At 25.6% G+C, this 24,777-nt stretch overlaps 1 protein-coding gene across 1 annotated transcript in view; it reads right to left on the bottom strand.

The window, feature by feature from the left end:
• The window catches only part of LOC135926883 (prolyl endopeptidase FAP-like), a 77,917-nt gene that overhangs the window by 31,095 nt on the left and 22,045 nt on the right, over positions 1 to 24,777 (bottom strand). The window contains exons 4-7 of the mRNA XM_065462817.1: positions 20,712 to 20,806; positions 20,563 to 20,637; positions 7,729 to 7,781; positions 7,583 to 7,673 (exon numbers count right to left, since the gene is read on the bottom strand). Coding sequence (XP_065318889.1) covers positions 7,583 to 7,673; positions 7,729 to 7,781; positions 20,563 to 20,637; positions 20,712 to 20,806 — 314 coding nt within the window. The remainder of the gene's footprint in view (positions 1 to 7,582; positions 7,674 to 7,728; positions 7,782 to 20,562; positions 20,638 to 20,711; positions 20,807 to 24,777) is intronic.

Here is a 24,777-nt window from a genome sequence, read left to right as displayed (position 1 = left end):
AAATAACGATTATGACAATTGTCACTTTTCTATAGTACACTTTAACTGAAATATTAATTTAACATGTTTACAAAACATATTTTTACCTATTTACTTTAAAAAAACTCAAAAAAGTTCAAAAATATCGATTATGACAACTGTCACTTTTCCATAGTTCACTTTCACTGAAATATTAATTTAACATGTTTACAAAACATATTTTTACCTATTTCCTTAAAAAAACTAAAAAAAGTTCAAAAATAACGATTATGCCATTGTCACTTTTCTATAGTACACTTAAATGAAATATTAATTTAACATGTTTACAAAACATATTTTCCCCTATTTACTTTAAAAAAACTCAAAGAAGTTAAAAAATATCGATTATGACAATTGTCACTTTTCTATAGTACAATTTAACTGAAATATTAATTTAACATGTTTACAAAACATATTTTTACCTATTTACTTTAAAAAAACTCAATTAGCGATCAAAAGAGAGAAAAAGATACGTAAAAAATAATCTTAAAAAATATTTAAAAAGAATATTAAAAATTAGCGATCAAAAGATATATCAGAAAAAAATACGTAAAAAATAATCTTAAAAAATATTTAAAAATAATATTAAAAATTAGCGATCAAAAGATATATCCGAAAAAAATACGTAAAAAATAATCTTAAAAATTATATTAAAATTAGCGATCAAAAGATATATCAGAAAAAAATACGTAAAAAATAATCTTAGAAATAATATTAAAAATTAGCGATCAAAAGATATATCAGAAAAAAATACGTAAAAAATAATCTTAAAAATATTTAAAAATAATATTAAAAATTAGCGATCAAAAGATATATCAGAAAAAAATACGTAAAAATCTTAAAAAATATTTAAAAATAATATTAAAAATTAGCGATCAAAAGATATATCAGAAAAAAATACGTAAAAAATAATCTTAAAAATTAGCGATCAAAATATATATCAGAAAAAAATACGTAAAAAATAATCTTAAAAAATAATCTTAAAAAATATTTAAAAATAATATTAAAAATTAGCGATCAAAAGATATATCAGAAAAAAATACGTAAAAAATAATATTAAAAATTAGCGATCAAAAATCATTTTATAAAAATATTATATTTATATTATCTATAAATTAAGTAAAATAATAATCTTAAAAAATTATTAATAATAAATAAAATATTATTAATAATATAATATTACAAAAATAATACATTCTAAATAACTAATTCACCCTGCCTACCACCGTAACACATTGCCTAAAAAAATCAGGCAATGTGTACATTGCCGAAAATAACACATTGACGCTAACTAATTTAAAAATAATTTATAAATGCACAGATTGATCTGGTGTTGAGTAGCCATAGCAAATTTATTCATTCGTTTTAAAGTGCTAATGAAAATAAATGAATGACAAATTTTGGAATAAAGTAATTTTGATCCACAATTAATAAAACCTTGTCCAATAAACAGACAGTAATAGAAAAAGATCAGAAATATTAACATCGTCACTATACAAATACATATTAGTAAAAAGTATAATTAAACCCAATGAGAAGAAATAGAAAATAATAATAAAGAGGATTGTCAGTATAATATGCTAGAAAGAGTATTCCAAAGTAGGAAAGGACAAGAATGGCTTAAATCAACTAAGTATATAGAATGGGATCATTCTAAGTGTGCTAGATGTTGATTTATTTATTTGCTATTTATATACATGATATATGCCTTAATTTTATACTTTAACATATATTGATTTATATATATAGAATACTCTAAAACAATAAAATTGTGTTTAGTATCATATTGAACTCTTTATTCAATTTTCTTAAATCTTAGTAAAGTAATTTATTAATTATAATCTTTTTATAAAATTGTGTTTAAGATTAGTTACCATAATTAATATATAGTTCACGTGTAAAATTATCAAAACTGTGAAAAACGATTCGAAAGTTTAGATTCAAATGTAAAAAGACTTAGTAAAGAATTGAAAAGTAATTCATAATATTACTTCCAAATGATAGCCTGAAAAATTTTATTTGATAAAATAAAAATGCAAATGGAGCAAGCTAAACTTATGAATTGCCCACTTTATGGAAGTTTTTGCGCAAAGGGACAAAAAATTAAAAATCTGCTTACTTTTTAGTAGAAAGTTATCCAATTTATCAAGGCATTTTCCAATAGAAGTTAGTCTGAATTTAATTGGGACTCAAGATTTTGGTCAAATTAGGGAGTAACCTGTTACAAGAGCCCAAATTCGGCAGGCTGACTGTGATTCTAATTTATTCTTAGAAATAATAATTAGCTGAATAAAAAATTATGCCAATACTTAATTAATAATCTTTTCCTTGCATACTTTATCGTAATTTTTTTTAAATTTGTGTTCAACAAGTGATTATAAAATATGATAATATCATAAATAGATAGCAAAAATTATGAAAATAGCCTGAAATTGACAGTGCTCTAACATATCTAAAAATTCATATTTTAAATATTTATTTATATATTTATTAGAAATTAATCAATTAAAATCCATTTCTTAATCCTTACTCAAAAATATTAAAATTGCAAGTAGATCACTCTAATTCTAGATCGAAGATATATTGAATGGTATTAGGTTACAATAAAATTTAAAACAACAAAATTGTGTTCGATCATTGAAATTTTAATTCTATATTTTAAATCAGTTAAATTTATAAATTTGAATATAATCTTATTATAAATGTCTTTAAGATTAAGGAATAATGGACATATAGAAATGTCCTGGATAAAAGACCTGAATAATCCTGACAAAAGTCCCCCAAAAAGACACTGGACAACCACCATACAAAAATACCTCAATTTTCAAAATAATTTAAACCTCTAATAGGAACATTCTTAACTTTGCTCCTTAAGAATTTAAACCTATTTCTAAAATTGAGGTATTTTTTGTAGGGTCTTAATTCAATAATTTGTTTAAGTGTTAAATTTCTACAGTGCTGAGTTGGGATCATATAAATTATTTTTAAATTTATCGTAGTATATACGGTAAACAGTGATATATAGTAGTGATATCATTGCGATATTTTCACAGTATCCCAAAAAATTTGATCCGTCATTCGCGGTAACATTTATATAAAGGTATCTTAAATTTAATTATAAAAAAATATATTTAAAGATGTATTGCCGCTAATGGTGATACCTTATAATTAATTTACATTGATATTCCTTTTTTTTCTTTTAAAATAAATTCAAACATAAAAAAATCTACGAATAATGATGTTATATTTACAAATTTCTTTTAATATAATAAATATATTCAAAATTATACATCTGTTAATTTTTATCAATTAAAATATATGTAATAAAATGGAAACTACAAAATTTGTCGAGTGATTCAATAATGTTATTTTTAATATTAGTGTTAATTATTTTTTAAATGATCATTGAACATCTTGCCTGAGATGACTAGCCCCAAAATATTTTTTACATTAAATTATGTAGATCGAAAATAGTGTTGTTAGACAGATTGATTTGAACTAGTGTTGTAAACGAACTGAACGCGTTAGTGAACGAAGTTCGTTTTTTATGACGAACGCGTTCGAATTTAACGTTCGTTCAATTTTATAAACACTTTTTATTTTTATTTATTTGAAAAATTTAATATTAATCCGAATTTTTTAAGAAAATATTTTTATATTTTATAATCAGCTGTTTTTCCTTTTTAACATTTCACTTTTTTTATTACGTCATTATTATAGTTTATTAATCTGAATATTATAGTTTATATTTTAATTTACTAGATTAGCATAATCATGGATATTATTATTTCATCATCATTTTCTGATTCAGAAAATTCAAAATCAGATGAATTAATATTACCATAACCAAATATGATAAATATTTTACAGTAACATCCTATATTGAAGGAACTAATTTAATACTTACCAAGTGTAAAATGAGCCCAAAAAGTATTATATTAGTGTCAAATATTGGTTACAATTTAAAACGACATTTGATTGTAATATTAATTATTTTATTTTATACAATATAATTAAGTAAAATTATTAAATTTGACGAAAAAATGCATTTGGGCTATTTGACCCCAATAATAAGATAGTTATTTTAAAATTAAATAAAATTAGGGACCTCAAATATGCCCAACCTTTGATAGACGCAGTATTAAATGGGATTGATAAAAGGTATTAAACTATCTATTAAATTAATTACATATATTTCATTTTTTTAAAGATTTGAAGATATATATGAAGATCAATATGTTCTTTCTGCAATTATACATCCAGTATTCAAGCTTCAATGGCCATGGATACAACTTTCACAGAACAAACCTATTAAAAGTAAACTTATAGCGTTATTGGGAAAATGCATTGAAAACCCTAGAAATGATAATGCAAGAACGGTTAATTTCGATATAGCCTTTTTTTTGACGAGGAAGTAGAGGATGATGGCATATCTCAATTTTTTGAAGCAAGGAACAAAACAATAAATGTTTTTAATAAATTCCCCACGTTAAAAGGGATGTTTATTAAATTTAATACCGCAATCCCCTCATCTGCCCCTGTAGATCGCGTTTTTAGTATAGTTAATGCCGTATTAACTGCCATTCGTTCCTGTCTATCAGAAGAAAATTTTTAAATAATTATTAAAAATTATTAAGTTTATAAATAAAAAATCTTTTTATTTGCTATATTATATTGTATTTATAATTATATTATCAAAATAAAACTATATTATTATTTAACATGGCTAATATATAGTTTTAAAAAATATAAGACATTTATTTTATTTTTTTATTTTTAATGGATGAGATACTTTATTTAAATAACAAATTTCACAAATTTTTCATTTACGAATTATAATTAAAAAAATATATATATAAAAACTAATAATATATTAAAAATGAATTAAAAAATATGTATGTATAAAAGAGTAAAAAAAAAAAATTTTTAAAAAAAAGGGAACAAATCATTCTAGAGAAGAGTGAATGCTTAAAAAAATTGGGTGGCGAAAGTAAAATCCTTCATTGGGGTCCCCTGAGATCTGCCTCATTTTTTTCCAATAGTTTTGATGAAATTGAGAGCAACACTTCCGAACATGCCGAGGGTATTGGTAACAATTGGGATAAACACGGTTAAAAAAATATATATCATAAAATTTTGAACGAACGTGAACGTGTTCGATTTTTGCCAATGAACGTTGAACGAGAACACGTTCGATTTTACAGCACTAATTTGAACCGATTTTTAAAAATGGCTAACTTAATATTTTATCCAGATATTATGCAAAATTGAAGATTTGGCTCATGGCTGACACAAGAGTTACAAAGAGAAATCTCGATTGTGTTACTCATTTTTAAAAATCGGCTGAAATTGAGCCATTTAACAATATTCTCGAGAACTATAATGGATAGAGATTTGATTTTAATTTTATTCTATAAACCGATTGGCCATACATTGATATTAAATTCGGATGTATCTGCAAACGGACCTCACCAACGATATCTTAGTCAAAATAGACTTCTCGAACGCCTTTAATTCTCCAAGGCTTGGAGCTTTTCTAAATCCTATTCTTACCCTCTACCCAGAATACTCACAATTTATCTTCGATTGTTATGCTAATCCCTCGCATCTTCATTTCGGAGATAGATTGATTCCTTCTTGCGATGGGATACAAAAGGTGACCCTCTAGGTTCCTTTTTTTGTTCTGTCTGGGCATTAATAGTCTAATACGAGGCATTAATGACCAATGCAAGCTAAATCTTTATAACTGGTATATCGACGATGGTATACTAGGCGGCCCACCTATTGATGTTATGAAGGCAATTCATATAATAAAATCCAGCGAGAAAAGTTTGCGAATTCGAGTCAATCAAGACAAAAGCGAATATTGCCCTCTTGGGATCATCGATCTTAACCATGACACTATGTTCAATCATACACCATTGAACGCTTTAAATCTCGGATCTCCAGTAGGTAAAGACGAGTCCTTTATCAAGTTCTTTGCTGATATTTTATGAGAGATATCCCTTATGCGCGATACTCTATCTCTCCTCCAAGCTCACCAAGCTTTCTTCTTATTAAAGAACTACTTTCTAATTCCAAGATATACACTCCGATCGTCACGGATCTTTCAATATGACGTCAACCTCGCTACACACGAACTGAAGATTAAACGCCTTACAGAAGATATACTAAATCTTAAATTTGGGGAATTATCATGGTTACAGGCTAACTTACCAACCAAATCCGGCGCCATTGTCATAAGGTCACCTTCCCTACTTTCCGTTAGTGCGTTCATATCCTCCTTGTCCTTCGAGCCCATCAAACAAACACTCACAAAACTTCCTGACCCCTTACTCCTACAGGCAATTGATCTATGGAAGTCCCTCTAATTAGTCGATCCTCCATAGTCCACTAAGAATTGGGATAAACCTCTAGTTGGTAACTCCGTTGCATTCCTTAAATCGAGGAGCTAACCAGAGGACCATTCTCTACACTTCTCCATTTCCGCAGGTAGTGGATACGAATTTCTTGAGACTTTCCTATCGCGAAACCTTGACCAGCTCCTAAGCAATTATGAACTACGTCACGCCATCGGTCTTAGACTTAATTGCGATATGGTAATGCCTTATCACTGTATCCTCTGTCAAACGTCTCAACTCCAAAGGCCGTCACTCTCTACACTGCAAGCACTGTAGAGGCAAATTCATTAGGCATTCAAAATGCAATGATACCATTGCCAGGGCCTTAAAATCTGCCGACATCCCATCAACCCTCGAACCTACTGGCCTTTACAATTCCGATGGTAAGCGGCCCGATGGTTCGACTATGATCTCTTGGAAGAGGGGGAAATTCCTAACCTGGGATTTCTCATGCATCGATCCTCTTGCCCCTTCCAATATAAATAGAGATGCCATACTAGATGCCGAGGCGAATAAATATTCGCCATCTCTTCCCGCTAATTATACATTCTTACCATTAATCGCCACTACTCTAACGTCGTTCGGCTCTCGTGCCCTGGCCTTCCTTAAATAGCTGGGAAAACGGATCTCTGCTAGGACCAAGAATCCCAACGAGGGATTCTATCTGCCAAAGATTAGCCATAAACATAGTAAAATATAACTATCTAAAATATAACTATCTCAGTTTTATTTTTTCAATATCCGAAACCCCCTAATTGAATATCCTATGCATAGGATAGACTTTGGCCATTTTGCTGCTATTATAATGTTAACGCTAAAAGGAAACTTAAATCTAAATCAATAAAAAATAACAAGAATTGATGACTTTATATAATTGTGATTTATAAATATTATATTTTTTAAAACTATTATTATAACTTACCTTGTAATAACATATTATTATAATATATATTTGATAGCATTATTAAACATTAATTTTATTATATATTGTAATTTAATTTTTTCCAACAAAATAAATAGAGTTTTGGTTAATACATATTTTAACCATTTTCTCTGAGGCCATTTATTCCCGGTTTACCCTACTTATGCATGAACTTTTATAATAACACCGATAAATTAAATTGTTAAACATGCAATAAATTGAAAATAAGTAAATATTTTACTAAAGCATGTCCTTCAGGAGACCAGATAATGCATCGCAAATTTACATCTATATCTTGTGATGGGTATTGAGGACCTAGAGCGTTCACTTGACTTTTTTTAAAATAATATATAATTATTATTTATCATGAATTTGTTTGTATCATACCCATCTTCTACGTCATATATTAGATATTTAGCTGAATAGCTGAATCGAAATATCTATATAAATAATTTATTTTATCATATTAATTAATGAATGAATATTTTTTTAATGTAACTTTTTGTGTAGGGGAGACCGCGGCTAGTTAAACTGTGAGGTATGCCAAACTATTTAATCCCATTTTTAAGATGCTAGGACATTTAAATTTTATATAATATAGATCATAATGGTGTGCATCTATACAAAAAATAGTATTTTTAAATAATTGATCAAATGAATTTTATATGATAAATAAATATTGTCAAATTTGGAAATTTTGTGCAAGATATTAATAAATAATTTAAATTTTATAGCAAATAACAAAAAGTTTTATGAACATTTATGTTTAGATGTTATTTAGTGGGGCTTGAAACAAGGTTAGTTTAAACTGGTAATGTATACTTATAAAATATTTTTTTTATATTTATATTATATCTTTGGTTAATTTGTGACTTATATCAAATTACATGAAATATAAAAAAAAATGCAGTGAACGAAGTATTTTATTATTCCAAAATATATTTAAAATTATAAAAATGTTTTAATTTTTATTTATGTTATGGCTAAATTTTATTATAATCATAGACTTATATTACCGTAAACTGCTTAACACTAAATTCTATAATGTTGTAAAAACAAACAGCAACCTTTTTTTAATAAGGTTTAAAATGATTTTAACGTTAAATATTTTATATTTATGATTTTTTTAATATAAATCGCATATAAATGTAAATCAGAGACCTGCAGAGGTACCATTTGCACGGCCAGACCCGGCCCGGTTTTAAATTTTTTAGGCCCGGCCCGGAAATTTTTTAAAAAAATTTTTAACGGCCCGGCCCGGATATTTTTAAAAAAAATTTTTTACGGCCCGGCCCGGCCCGGATTTAAAAAATTAAGGCTTCGGAATTTTTTAAAATTATATTCGACCTGGTATATACAAAAATTCACCTATGAGGTATTTTACCATATTTTTCAGCGAATATTATCGCTTATTATTTAAAAAATACATGTAAAAAGCTAATATTTTGAGAATATTATATTGAATTTATAAAAATTATAAAACTGTTATTTATAAAAATGGATATTTTGAGCATATACTATATTTTATATTGCATTTATAAAAATAAAACTAATATTCATAAAAATGGTAATAATATTTTGAGCATATACTATATTTTATATTGCATTTAAAAAAAAATAAAACTAATATTTAATTTATAAAAATGGAAAATATTTTGAGAATATAATATATTGTATTTAATTTACTATTTAATTTATAAAATAAAAATAAATCGCTATTAAAAAAAATGCATGTATAATAAATAGTATTTTGAAAATATAATCTAATTGCACAATATTAATATAATTTATTTTATAATATAAATTTTTAACAAAAGAAGATAATTGTATTATATAATATTGTAAAAAAGAATAATGAAAAATGTTGGATTAAAAACTTTTATGACTCAAGGTAAATATAATAAATGCAATAAATATTTGACAGTTTGCAAAGTAAAAAACCAGCATGATTGACGAAACCCTATACTCAAGAAAGATATTAAAAATTCACAAATTATCATGAAGAAAGAGAAACATATCTACCTTTTCAGGTTGAAGATTACTTCTTCTTTCTTCAAGAATTCTTCCAGTAGTAGAAAAATTCCACTCACAGCTTGCACTTGAAGCAGGAATTGCCAATTTTGCTAAAATTGGAAATTCGCTTTGATGAGCCGCCCACCACTCTAACAAATTATCCACCTTAAATGTTTCATCTATTTTTTTATTTATGTAATTATAATATTCATCATCGGGTATTGACATATTAACAGAATTACCATCGCCCCATTTGTCATAAAACGATTCAGTTTGTTTAACAGTCGTAATTTGACTGGTCGATGGTATTTCATTTACTTCCTGAGCCTCTTGTAATTTAATATAATCTTTTATATAGTTTTCCGTCATCTTGCGATCTGCCCCTGACTACATACGTAATTGCTTGAATTTGGGACAGAGAAAAAGAGAAATAAAATGATACTTGTGTAAAATAAATTTTTCAATTAAAAAATGCTTTATATTAAGTAAAATCAATTTTATTTCTCCTTTTTCGCTTTGAAAGGTGTTACAAACTTCAAGAAGTGATATTCCTTTATTTGATTGTTTTGCTAAAATATATTCTAAAAATTTAGATATGAATTATAAAAAAATATATTAATAATACTTGAATATTGGGGCTTTAAGATATTCCTTTATTTGATTGTTTTGGTAAAATATGTTGTAAAAATTTAGATATGAATTTTAAAAAATATATTAATACTTAGAATAAATTTGCAGGAAATTAATAATTAGATCGATCTGTGGGTGTTAGGTAGTGTTAGCCATCACCCAATATATTATTTTAATCATAACTGTAATATAATATAATCTTATAACCATTAACTCATAATGTAAAAATTTTTATAAAAAATATTAAGGCCCGGCCCGGCCCGGGTTTAATAATCTTAGGCCCGGCCCGGCCCGGCCCGGATATGTTTAAAAAAAATTTTTTAGGCCCGGCCCGGCCCAGGTATATTTAAAAAATTTAAAATACGGCCGGGTTTAGGGCCGGGCCTGCAGGTCTCTAATGTAAATTGTAAGATAAAATATTTTTCAAAAAGATATAAATATAAATTAAATTTTTTTTATAGTAATAATATATAATAAGACAATAAAGTAATAAAAGAATATCCACAAGATGGAACATTTTTTAAAATTTAATTTGAATATTTTTACAAGGTTACCCATTCAAAAAATGAAAAGTCCCAATCAAAAAAGGAAAGGTTCAATCAAAATAGGAAAAGGTCCAAACAAAAAAGGAAAAGTGTCAAACAAAAAAGGAAAATTCCCAAAAAGAAAGGAAAAAGTCCGATCAAGTCAAACAAAAATGAAAAGGTCTAATCAAAAAAGGAAAAGTGTCAATCGAAAAAGGAAAATTCCCAAAAGAAAAGGAAAAGTGTCAATCAAAAAAGGAAAATTCCCATTCAAAAAAGGAAAATCGAAATTTTTTTAAAAAAAAACTATAATTTTTATTTATTTTTGTCATTTCTTCTTATTTTATTTCTAACTTTTTGCGATTTCCTTACTTTATTTGTATCTTTTCTCAATTTATTTTTCTTACTATATTTTTTCTCAATTTTTTTCTTCTCATTTTTGATACAAGGTTTCCCATCCAAAAAAGGAAAAGTTCCAATCAAAAAAGGAAAGGGTTCAATCAAAAAAGGAAAAGTGTCAAACAAAAAAGGAAAAAGTACAATCAAAAAAGGAAAATTGTCAATCAAAATAGGAAAAGTCCCAAAGGTTAAGGAAAAAGTCCAATCAAAAAAGGAAAAGTGTCAAACAAAAAAGGAAAAGGTTCAATCAAAAAAGGAAAAATGTCAAACAAAAAAGAAAAAGGTCCAATCAAAAAAGGAAAAGTGTCAATCGAAAAAGGAAAATTCCCAAAAGAAAAGGAAAAGGGTCAATCAAAAAAGGAAAATTCCAATTCAAAAAAGGAAAATCGTAATTTTTTTAAAAAAATATATAAACTTTTCAATTTTTCTTAAATTTATTTATTTTTGTCATTCCTTCTTATTTTATTTCTAACTTTTTGCGATTTCTTTATTTTATTTGTATCTTTTCTCAATTTTTTTCTTCCCATTTTTGATAATTCTTTTAAGTATATTTAATTTTCACTAAATTTTTGGCAGCAATTTTTTTATTATAATTTTTTACATATGAAATTATTTAATTACAATTACGATATATATTTAATATAGTACGAAACAAAAATTTATATTAATCATTAATATTTTCTCCCCTTCTACATTTTGGGATATATGTCTCCATATTTCTAAAATAATTTTTTGCATTTTCTTCAGATATTCCTTTTTCTCCATGTTCTATATAACGAATTAATTCTTCCTCGTTACTAGGATTTTGATTTCTGACAAAATCCTTCCATTGAAAAAACACATTCTCAATAGGATTAAGATACGGACTGTAGGGTGGTAAATATTTCAATGTATGTCCTTTTCTTTCGATCGATTCCCTAATTGAATGATTGTGATGAAATGGAACATTATCCATCACAAAAATCATATTAATCATGTTAGATTCTTCAAAATGATTTAATATTTCATTTATAAAGTTGCTAAAATATATAGCATTGCAAGGGCCATCAAGAACTTCGAATCGAAATATTCCTGCAATTGTGAGAGCCGCCATGATAGTGTAATTTATTGTCTTTGTTCCTTGAACATTTTTAATTGCCTTTTTATTTATTTGGGAATATCCATATAATCGCCTCATTGATATTGAAAACCCGCTCTCATCGATAAATATAAATTTTTCCTTCATATATGCTACATCTACAAACCAATTGGCGTATTCTTTGCGAATCTCTATATTTGATTCGTTATTTTCTCTAACTGAACGTAATGATACTCTTTTAAAGCTGTACCTAAATCCTGAGAGTAACCTTGATACCGTATTTTTTGATATTTCCACATCATATCTTTCTTTAATGATTTCACATAACCTTTTTAAGGATAAAGTGCATTCCAAATTTATACAATTTAATATATATTCTTCCTGCTCTTTATTTAATTTCTTGCGTGCGCGTGAACCTCCTTTGGGTAAGCTATATTTTATTCCATTTGTGAGATGAGAGTATTTAATATTTGTCACTGTGTTATAGCTTACTTTAAAACATGATGCTATATTTTTGATACTATCTTTTTTTAACGCGTCAATTATTAGAGCTTTTGTTTCACTGTTAATATTTTTTCCCCTTTTTACCATATCTTCATAATTTTATTTTTTAAAACAAAAAAATTTATTTTTAAAGTATATACTCAACAAATGGAAGTGAAAAAGATTATAAAATTTACCTCATTTGCGTTCTATTTTTCATAAATCAAAATAGTTTAAAAGATAATTAAATTATAAAATAATTATTTACTTGCTAAAAAGAATAAATGCGTTTTGAATATATTAAAATTTTAAAAATATAAGAATTTTAAAATGATTATATTTATTAATTTACATATCGTTTGGTATTACAGTTCAAATTTATTTATTATAACCAAACGATTAATTTAATATTTTAATTATAAATATGTATGTAAAAAATAGTCTGCCAAAAAAATAATATAATTTAAAAAAAGAATTATCAAAAATGAGAAGAAAAGAAATAGAGAAAAGATATAGTAAGAAAAATAAATTGAGAAAAGATACAAATAAAGTAAAGAAATATCAAAAAGTTAGGAATAAAATAAGAAGGAATGACAAAAAATAAATAAATTTAAGAAAAATTGAAAAGTTTATATATTTTTTTTAAAAAATTACCATTTTCCTTTTTTGAATGGGAATTTTCCTTTTTTGATTGACCCTTTTCCTTTTCTTTTGGGAATTTTCCTTTTTCGATTGACACTTTTCCTTTTTGATTGGACCTTTTCCTTTTTTGTTTGACACTTTTCCTTTTTTGATTGAACCTTTTCCTTTTTTGTTTGAGACTTTTCCTTTTTTGATTGGACTTTTTCCTTAACCTTTGGGACTTTTCCTTTTTTGATTGACAATTTTCCTTTTTTGATCGGACCTTTTCCTTTTTTGATTGAACTTTTTCCTTTTTTGTTTGACACTTTTCCTTTTTTGGATGGGAAACCCTGTAATTCTTTTGTATTTTTAAAAATAATTTATAAATTTAGGTCCAACAATTCTTTACGTATTTTTATCATACATATATCGTAATTTTTAAAGGGATCATAACTATCCTGGATCTTCACGGGATTTAAAGGGATCCCTTTAAAATATCAATTTTTTAAAGGATAAAGAAATATACGGCATTATCACATTTGAATCATGATGTAGTTTTATTTTAAAAAGCGTTTTCACGTGTTTCGTTTCGTTTTTTAATTTTTATTGTTATTCATTAATTTTCAATGTTGTTTTTTTTGGCCTTATGAAATAAGATATGTCTAATATAGGGTATCAATCGATAGCTAATAAAAGGATCTATTCAACTGGAAGTCAATCTTTCCCCCATAATGGGCTGGTCTAGGTGGTATCAAAACAAAATATCGATATGGGTATCAAATAAAAGCTAATTTTAATATGGTTTGACTGAAAATCTTCATTCTTGGTCTGGATGGGTATGACTTGGTCTGAGGGTGAAGGGGGGGAGGTGTAAAAAATAATTTTTTTTGATATGGGTATCAATTAAAAGCTAAATTTAATATCGTTTGACTAAAAGTCTTCATTGGGTGGGTATGACTTGGTCTGGGGGGTGGGGTGTAAAAAATAATTTTTTTTGATATGGGTATCAAATAAAAGCTAACAAAAATATTTTTTTATTGTAATAATAATAATCAATAGAGGGCGGGTGTAGGTTTGGGGGGGGGGGGACAGGAATATTTTTATTAGCTTTTATTTGATACCCATATCATAAAAACTTATTTTTTACCCCCCCCCCCACCCACCCCCCAGACCAAGTCATACTCATCAAGACCAAGAATGAATGCTTAGAGTCAAAAGATATTTAAATTAGCTTTTATTTGATACCAATATCAATAATTTGTTTATAAAAATATTCCTGATCCCCCAGACCAAGACTCGCCCATTACGGGGGAGAGATTGACCTCCAGTTGAATAGATCTTTTGATTAGCTATCGATTTATACCCTATATTAGACATATCATATTTCATAAGGCCAAAAAAAACAACATTGAGAATTAATGAATAACTATAAAATTAAAAAACGAAACGCGCGAAAACGCTTTTTAAAATAAGACTATATCATGATTCAAACGTGATAATGCCGAATCCCGTGTAGATCCCGGATAGTTATGACCCTTTAAAAATTACGACATATGTAAGATGAAAAAAAAACGTAAAGAATTGTTGGACCTAAATTTATAAATTATTTTTAAAAATACAAAAGAATTATCAAAAATGAGAAGAAAAAAAATTGAGAAAAAATATAGTAAGAAAAAAAAATTAAGAAAAGATACAAATAAAGTAAAGAAATCGCAAAAAGTTAAATAAAATAAGAAGGAATGACAAAAATAAATAAAAATATAAGAAAAATTGAAAAATTAATAATTTTTTTAAAAAAAATTTAAAAAAATTTAAAAAAATTACGATTTTCCTTTTATATGTGGGATTTTTCTTTTTTGATTGACACTTTTCCATTTCTTTTGGGAATTTTTCTTTTTCGATTGACACTTTTCCTTTTTTGATTTTTTCTTTTTTGTTTGACACTTTTCCTTTTTTGATCGGACTTTTTCCTTTCTTTTTGGGAATTTTCCTTTTTTGATTGACACTTTTCCTTTTTTGTTTGGACCATTTCCTTTTTTGATTGAACCTTTTCCTTTTTTGTTTGGACCTTTTCCTTTTTTGATCGGACCTTTTCCTTTTATGATTGAAACTTTCCCTTTTTTGATTGGGACTTATCCTTTTTTGAATGGGAAACCCTTGTATATATCAAAAATAGTGGTTAATAGTAATTTGAATTAGTGATCTGCATCGGGTTTAATTTTTCAAGCCCGGGCTAGCCCAATTTTTTTAAAAGAGTTTTTCCGGTCCGGTCCTAAAAATGTTTGGTTTGCCCGAACCCGAGATTTTTTTAAAAAAAATTTACCCCGGCCCGAATTTATTTAAATATAGAAATTAATTTTTATAATTACTCAATATAAAGATATATGTTATATGACATCTAGTTTCTAAAAATAAAATCAAATATTTTTATTTAACATAAAAAATTCAACTTAAAATTGATATATTTAAAAAAATTCCAAGATTTGACCCGGCCCAATTTTTTTTAAATATTAGGCCCGACCTAGCCCGAACCCGATTTTCTACTTTTGCAGATCTCTAATTTGAATATTTTGCTTTAAAAAATAATATTATTTGTGTTCTGATGTAGGAACTATTAAAATTATCATCCTAAAATATAGTTATATGTTTTTTGGGAACTTGCAGTTCCATCTCCGTTTTTATGAAATGAAATGTATATATTTTATAATATAAAATGACATAAATTAAAAATTCATGAAAAAGCTTTTTTGTTCAGCAAAAATAAGGATGTTATAATATATAGTATCATGAGTAATTTTAATTAATATTATTTTTGACTATTTTTTTAATTTGCATACATATTAATATCTCTGACTTTTTTTTCTATTATTTTTTTATCCTCACTTTATTAATGTGGTTTTCTAGATCGGGATGATCCCTTAGTCATTTTCAAAGATTAATTAAACTCGTAGTTCCTAGATTAAAAACATTTTATTTCATCATTTTGCGATGAAAGAAAGCTTTATAAAACATATTTACCTATTTTCTTATAAATTTTTATGTTTTCATGAATTATATAGTGTTATATATAATTTTTCTTTCATTTTGTAATTTATCAATTTATCTTTTCTTCCAAAATAATTAAAAAAACTTTTACATGAATTTTTAATTTATATCATTTTATCTTATAAAATATATATTCATATTCTGTTGTAAATAAAACCACTATTTTTGTTATATAAAAAATATACAAATTGAATTTAAAAAAATGCTTCACCTGGCGGAAATATTTTTGTTATTTTATTTTCTTATAAATTGTTTAATTTATATAATTCATTTTCTACATTTATCAAAATGTGAATTTTTACAATAGTTAATTATTTTTATATTATATCTTTTTGATAAATGTTATTGTAAAAACTGGTTTTTTAGAAATCCATTGGTTTATTCATGATAAATCATAATTTATAACCATAAAAGTAAAAACGTATGAAAAAATTAAAAATAAAATTATATAAAAACTAGATGATAACCCGTCAAGAATGATGGGGAATCAGAATTTTCTTTTTTACTCAATGATTTTTTTTTCGGAAAAACCCTCAGATGGCAGATTCAAGAATTGCTCTCATAAGGGTAAAGTATTTTAAAAGACCTATTATCAAATCCTAACAATGAATAATAGCTCATTGCAATGGGGTGGGTACCACCAGTGTAGTTGAGATAAACTTTGTGGTGGTATCCATCATTGCAATTGGCTATTTAGAAGATTATCAGCAAAAATAATAGCCATGGGTCAAATCAAGGGTCTTAATTTATTAGATATATTAAATGTTAAGGGAGAAGTCAAAATAGCATAAATTTCATATTATAATCAGTATCCTCTTCCTAGCATTGATATTATCAAGGTATACTTTAAAAATGATTTTAATAATAAATTTCGAGAATATTTCATTAAATGTTTAACTCCTAAATTCCTAGACATACTGTGACATTAAAACTCTCCTTTATTCAGCTTACATGTCATAGACTCTGATAAAAGGATCCAGCAGGGGTGGGGGAGTAATCACATGTCCTCTCTTATTTTACTTTGGTATTCGTGATCTCATCAAAAATAAAATAATTGAAGTTTAAATTTCTTTGAAGCCAATTTTAAAAGACTCATTCTTAATAAATCCAAACTGCTTCCAATGATAACAATTAGTGCAAAAATAACAGACCTATTATATTTCATAGAAGTGATAACTCATAAAGTGTGATGTTTTTATTTTAACAACTCCAGTAGCAGAAATATGGTCGTAAAAAGTTTTAATCACGAATTTAAATTTTTGCATGTTAAAAGTTACTTTTTAATTTTTTTACTAATAAAATTTACATAAAAGTTACTCAAACTAAATATCAATTCAATATTATAAAGTAATCTCAATTTTATCATGTATAAAAATATTGATAATATTTATGGTAATTTAATATCTTAAAATTAATTTTAATTAAATGCGACCCCTGGGCAGGATTTGACTGGGTGTGTATTTTTTAAGCAGGGATTATTTTGAACAAAAAAAAATTCAACTATATTTATAAGAACGTCAGAAACCTTGAGTTGACGGGTAACGTCACAAATGACAATATGAAGAGAATTGTGCAAATTATATGACAGTTTTTAGGTTGCAGCAAGTTCTTTTGTGATATATATAATATAGATAAACCTTATAAATTCAACATTTGACAATTAATTTCATATATTAATTTAAGATTAGCATTTTTATATAAAAAAAATTTTAAAATCTAAAAATAAAGCACTGCGACAAGCACCGTAAAAGGGTAAGATGTACATCGGATGTTTTTTATAAAGGTTAAATTTTCATTTTTTTAAATTTTATAATTAATAAAAAAATAAAATATTATTTTCTTAAATATTATTTCCGTAGAGATATACGTAAAGAATAAAACTAAACATTTTGGAAAATTTACTACATCTATTTATTATAGCACATAAATTTTTTTATGTACAATATAACCTCGGTTTCCCCTACTACAAAAAATTTATGGATTAGGTAGTTATTGTAATATTTGGTCTTTTTATAATTTATAAACAAAATTATATGAACTATAAAAAAAGAAAGGAAGAGGTTATTAAAACATTTACTATATATAAACTAATCATATAATAGCTTATTACAAGTAATTTTTTATATAGTCGAATATCATAAAATAACTTACAATATAACCAACCATATCATTTTAATTTGTCTTTTATATTACTTAGAATTAGTGCTGTGAATTAACGTCTTAAAAGTAACGTCGTTACTAACGACGTTCCTTTTTTTGAAGAAAAGGAACGCCATTCTCTTCATCTAAAGGTAACGAGTAACGGTAACACGTTTCTTTTTTTGAGTAACGGTAATGCAAAACGTTACTATACTCGTTACATATTTTTTCTTAAAAAATATCAATAAAAAGAAAAACATATTTTATTATATTACAAAATTACTTTTATTTATTTTTTAATTCTTAATATTAATAATTTAAGCCGAGTTTTAATTCATATCAACCACTTCTGTTCATTATAAAACTATTTCAAAAATTACATTTTCTAAATGTAAGCTTTTGTGGAATAAACATGGGCAATCTTCTAACTGTGCAGCCATTTTTAAGGAAAATATGGGAAGATATTTGATTAAACCTGTTATAACAAGATGGAATTCTTTCGATAACTCTGTAAAATTAATAAATAGTCTTATTAAGGTGAATTACCAAAAATTTGATGAATCTTGCGACAAATCTGGATTACAGAGATTTTCAGATAACGATAAGTCGTTCATAGATGAATATTGTATGGTTAGTGTTAATTAAAATGTATATATATGATTTTATAGGTTATGGAACCGATAGCTATGGCAGACAGCGAAGAAAATATGCTTTGGGATATCTCACTCCCACTATAACCATTATAATATCAAAACTTAAAAAATTGGCTGTAAAAAATTTTAAGTTGTAAGCCGCTTATTGATTTAATCCTGGAAGGCATAGATAAAAGGTATATTGTTCAAATATTGCTTATAATTTATATTTTGACTATCATATTTTCAATAGATTCAAACACATCTATGATGATGAATATATACTATCGGCAATAATTCACCCACTATTTAAATTGGATTGGCCTTGGATAAAATTAGAGGTCATAAAGGAAGAATGCTGGAACTTATTTCCAGTTTGAGAAAAGAAATTGATAAAGAAAGAACATGATTCCTTTACTAACACACACTAGAATTTTTTCAGATAATGATAAATTTTTTTTTGATGAGGAAATGAATGAAGATCTCTATGAAGATGATCTTTCAAGCTTTTTTCAAAATAAAGATATTTCCTTGAATATTTTTAATTAATTCCCCGAATTGAAATTTTTGTTTATTAAATATAACAACACTCTCCCATCCTCTGCGCCAATTGAACATGTGTTTAGCACGGCGAAAGCTGTGTTGAGTACTAAGCGCTCATGTTTATCTGAAATTTTGAAAATCAATTGTTGTTAAAAATAAATAAAAATTGTTACATAAAGATGTTATCTTATAATATATTATTTTTGTATATTCATAATCATATTATAATTATATATGAAAATTTTATTATAAAAAGATGTTATCTTATATGTTCTTTTTGTATAGTTTTATTTTATTATATATTGTCGGAAAAAAATAAATATTTTTGCATTATATATAATATTTAATTTTTTTAAGTAACGAGTAGCCCGTTACTTTTTTGAAAAGTCGGTAACGCTCGTTCTTTTTGTAAAATGGTAACGAGTAACGGTAACGCGTTTCTTTTTTGTAGTAATGTTTACAGCACTACTTAGAATATTCGATATTTTATGGTGATGGTAAAAAATTAATGAGTTTAAATTTAGTTAAATATTATTGGGGAAAAAATGAAGATTAAAAATTTTTAAAAATAACAACCAAAAAAACACTTAAAAAACGTTTAGATAAACGAATAGCGGTAAGGAGAAAGGAGGTGGGCATTTAAAAAATATTTAGGTAGATAAGGCGATTTCCCCCAAAGAGGGAAATGGAAGAAAAACTGAATATACCAATAATTTAAATCTGAAAGTAATTCGTTTTGGCGTATGCCAACAAGTTAATTATGAAATATCCAAATTTTTCTATTTTATATGTGATTTAATAGAGTTTTGTTATGTTTGCTTTATTTTACTATTTTTTTATATTATGTTATAATAATTCTTTGAACATAATTATTAGAATTTTAGAAAAAGATTAATATAAAAAAAAATTAATAGTGGTGAAATCGACTTGCAAAAACTATAATTTATTTTTATAAATACTTTTTTCGAATTTTTTTCATAGGTATTTAGTTTTTCTATTTGAAATACATTCTTTTAAAACATATTTGTATCTATATTTAAATGGTATATTTTTTGAAAAATTTTCTCAACCTGTGTTGTACATTTTCAACAATTTTGAAATAAAAAAACTTTACCGATTTTTTATCGTATTCTAAAAGGATATACTTCAAGTCCATCGAAAAATCGAAACCGTTTATGTTTGAAGATTTCTATTATATAAAAATATTCAGTAATTATATTGAACTTCATAAAATAATATATTAACTTAATCCATAATTATTACCAAAAATTGGTTATTAACAACAGTTTTATATATTCTATTTGAAGTATTGAACACTTGTATTCCAAGATTTTGATCGTGGTAAGCGAACTGGTTATCTAAATAATTGCATTAAATTAAAACTAATTATAATTTCTGAAAATAATTTGAAGGGCATATCAAAAGCCTAATAAGATGGGTGTGTTTATCGCACAGCTGAAAGATCGGATAGAAAATATCGATTGGTAAACCAAACAATAAATTATTTGTCGAAAAAGGCAAAAGTTACGATCCATAAAGGAAGAGGACCTTACTAATATTACCTAAGAGGCAATAAATATGCAAAATGATATAAAAAGCACGCAAATAACGAAACTAAGCAAAAAGTAGGAAATAAAAGAAAGCACAAAAGCGCAAAAAATGGGCAAAATTTCAAAAAATATATGATGCAAAAGGTGCTCAAAATTAAACAAAATCACAAAAAAGCCAATATGGTGCTAAATTTTATAAAAACACTCATAATGACGCAAGAACCTAGAATTACAGATAAGCACGTATGCAAAAATGCTAATTAAAAACAAGCAAAATTACAAAGTTTCAGAAAAGCACACAAAATGTAGATTTCAGAAAAAGAGGAAAAATGAGGTAAACCTAATGCAAATTTTTAGAAAGCACGCAAATTGACGCAAAAACGACTATTTCAACTTAATTTTTGAATATTTTTGAATTTAATTTTTTAGTATTTTCTAACAATTTTTTTAAAATCGAAATCAACTTATTTTTAGATTATTATCTTTTATATTAATTTTTGAGATCGATTTTCCTTTTTTTGCCTATTTTTTTATATTCTCTTTCATTTAGTATTTGCAATTTTTGGTGACTTTTTTTCACAGTTACCTTATTTTCTGAAAAACATTTTTTTTGCCAAAATAATGATATTTTAAATTCATTTTGGTATTATTTAAATGCTAATATAATCCACAAAAATGACAACTGACAATTGTCATTATGGTCATTTTAAAACTTTTTTAAATTTGTTTATTGCCAAAATATTTTTCAAATATATTTTGATATAAAAGTGTACTAAAAATCTAGCTAACATAAAAAGGAATCAAATTAAGGTATTCTGAAAAAGCGGTTAACAAAATTAAATCGAAAAAGGACAATTAAGGGAGTAACAAGAAAATAAAAGTCACCAAAAATTGAGTAAAATAAAAAAAATGGTATAAAAATTTAAACATTAAAAATATACCGATTACGTTAAAACAAAAGAGAATCAAAAATAATATTTAAAAAAATGAAAATAAATCGAATAAGAACAAAATATGAAATAATAGGGAGGAAAACCCAATAAAAATTTTTAAAAATGAGATAAACCTGAAGAAATCAAAAGAAATATTTATTTTAAATTAAAGTATCAATATAAAAAAGTTGAAATGAAAGGAAATATCGGAAAAGATCAAAAATGAGGCAAAAAAAGAAGAAAAACAAAAAAATGTTTTAAAAAATTGAATTAAAATAAAAATGAATCATATTTAGAAAAGCACGCAAATGAGTATATCGTAAAAATATAGGGAATTTTCCGAGAATTTTGGAAAATTACAAGGGATTTTGGGAAATTTTGAGGAATTTGTAAAAATGTTCCAAATTGGCTAAAAATTTTAAAATGTGAACAAATTATTTTGAATAAGATATAAGCCTTAAACTACAATATATTAATTTTTTAATGGATACACTTTTATTTAATATTTGATATTATAATAGGATTATATATGTAAAATTAATTAATCGAAGAATGAGTAGTTCAGCTCATGCTTCTTTTAAATGATATCATTATCTACAGGTGATATAATTTATTTTCTACAATTTCAGTAGTTGAAATAATTATATGATTATATTTAGTATCAATAATTTTTTGTTGTAAATATAAATTATATATTATGGAAATTTACTTTTCCTTCCACGCGTTTATTGATGTCTATTACGATTTTTGCATTGGATTTTTTAAATAATGGAAAGTGACGCAAATATTTAGAAGAGTATGTAAAATGGCACAATTCAAAATAATATAAAAGAGCAGGAAATGACGTTAATTTTAAAAAAGCCTGTAAAATGACTCAAAGGATATAATAATGCAGAAAGTATGAGAATTTTATGCTGCAAGCAAAATGAAGCAAAATTACCCAAAACTTCAGAAGAGTATGCAAAATGCCAATAATTAGTAGAATCACATAAAAACAGGCTAAATGAAGCAAGATGACACAAAAATACGCAAGGCCTCAGAAAAACATGCAAAAGGCTGGATAAAGTTACTCAAAATAGCAGAAAAGCATTCAAAAAAATTAATGCAACAATTCAGAAAGCACGATTTCAGCTTAATTGAATCATTTAAATGTTGCGTAATATAGCAAAATACCTCCTCTAATATTTCTTTATTTGAGTAAGTAACCAAGATATGAGTACTTTTTTGATTTTTTTAAAATTTTAAATAGAATTAAATTTTCTTCAATTTTCTGAAAGATTATGAGTGTCTATGATTCATTTTTATTTTAATTAAATTTTTCAATACTTTTTTTTCTTTAGATTTTCTTCATTTTGCCTTATTTAATTATTATTACATTTTGCGTAGTTTGTGAATTCTGCGCACTTTGTGACCTATTTTGCTATCTTTTTAAATCATTTTTTGTCATGAAATATTCCAAACAAGGAAGTGAAAAGTTTAATTAAGAAAGTATCAAAGGGTAATAAAAATGTTGAATAAAAGAGAAAAAAATCTTCTCGAAGAAAAAGATCATAAAGAAAAAACAAGCCCTATATGACAAAGAAAAATGTTAAATCAAAAAAAGAAAACTTCTATTCAAAAAAGTGTAAATCATCATTATTTTTATTCTTGAATTTTTAATCATCTTCTTTCTATTTCTAATTTTTTGTCCATATTTCTATATGCCAATTTTCTAAATTTAATATTTTATATATTCTCGATCTCATTTTCAACTTTATCAATCTTTTGTCCTATAATATATTTCTCAAAAATTATTATTTCTTTCCTAATATCTTCTATAATTTTTGATCATTAGTTATTGCAGAAAATCTTCGAATTTTTTGTAAATTTTCTCTTTTGTTAACTTTTCTTTTATTTTCATTTATTAGAATCTTTCTATTTCTCTTATCCTGTATTAGATTTTCTCTTAATTGTAATATATTATATAATATTTGTTATCCCTCTTCGATGTTCTTATATTTTTATTATCAAAATTTTTATCACACATAACCTACCATATATAATTTTCTTTTAATCGTCCATTTCTTTTTATAATGCAATTTTTGTTTTTATTTTTTTTATCATTTATAATTAAAAATACTTCTTCCTTCTCTTTTAATCTTATAATCTTTCTATGATTTCTTGTTTATATCTATCTTTTTTAAATCAATTTTATACATTTAATTAAATTCATGTTTATTAAAATCATTCTATTTCTCTAACTCCTTTTAAAATCATTCTATTTCTCTAACTTCTTTTAAAATCATTCTATTTCTCTAATTTCTTTTAAAATCATTTAAGATTTTCTCTTTATATACTTCTACCCTTGTGTTTTGTATAAGACATTTAAAAAAATAAAATCCCCATAGATAGTAGACATATTTTTTCCATATTATTTTTTAAAAAGATATGGCCTAGTTCCCAAAATCACAAAGTCTGAAAATGCCCACAAGTACCAAAAAACGTTATTTGAGGCTGGATATTTGTTTGATTCCACCTTTTCTGCCGGTCAAAGCAGTTTTGGTATTTGACATTCTAGGGGCAAACCTTTCTCATATGGGATTAGGGTTAACTTATCTGACTAGTGTTGTTAAACGGCTCATTTTGAGCCGATTTTTTAAAACGGTTAACTTAATATTTTAGCCAGAAAAATATTGTCTAAGCCTCGAGATTTCGATAATACATGTCTGTTCCTTCTATGAGCAAAATCTTCAGGCTTGCGTAATATTTTTCTGGATAAAATATTGAATCAGCCGTTTTTAAAAATCGGCTCAAAACGAGCCATTTATCAACACTACATCTGACATATGGCAGAAGTGTACCGCAGAA

The sequence above is a fragment of the Gordionus sp. m RMFG-2023 genome, chromosome 1 (assembly GCF_954871325.1).
Source record: "Gordionus sp. m RMFG-2023 chromosome 1, tfGorSpeb1-WG-v2, whole genome shotgun sequence".
In the NCBI taxonomy this organism is placed as follows: Eukaryota; Metazoa; Nematomorpha; class Gordioida; order Chordodea; family Parachordodidae; genus Gordionus; species Gordionus sp. m RMFG-2023.
This window is presented reverse-complemented; position numbering and strand designations above follow the sequence as displayed.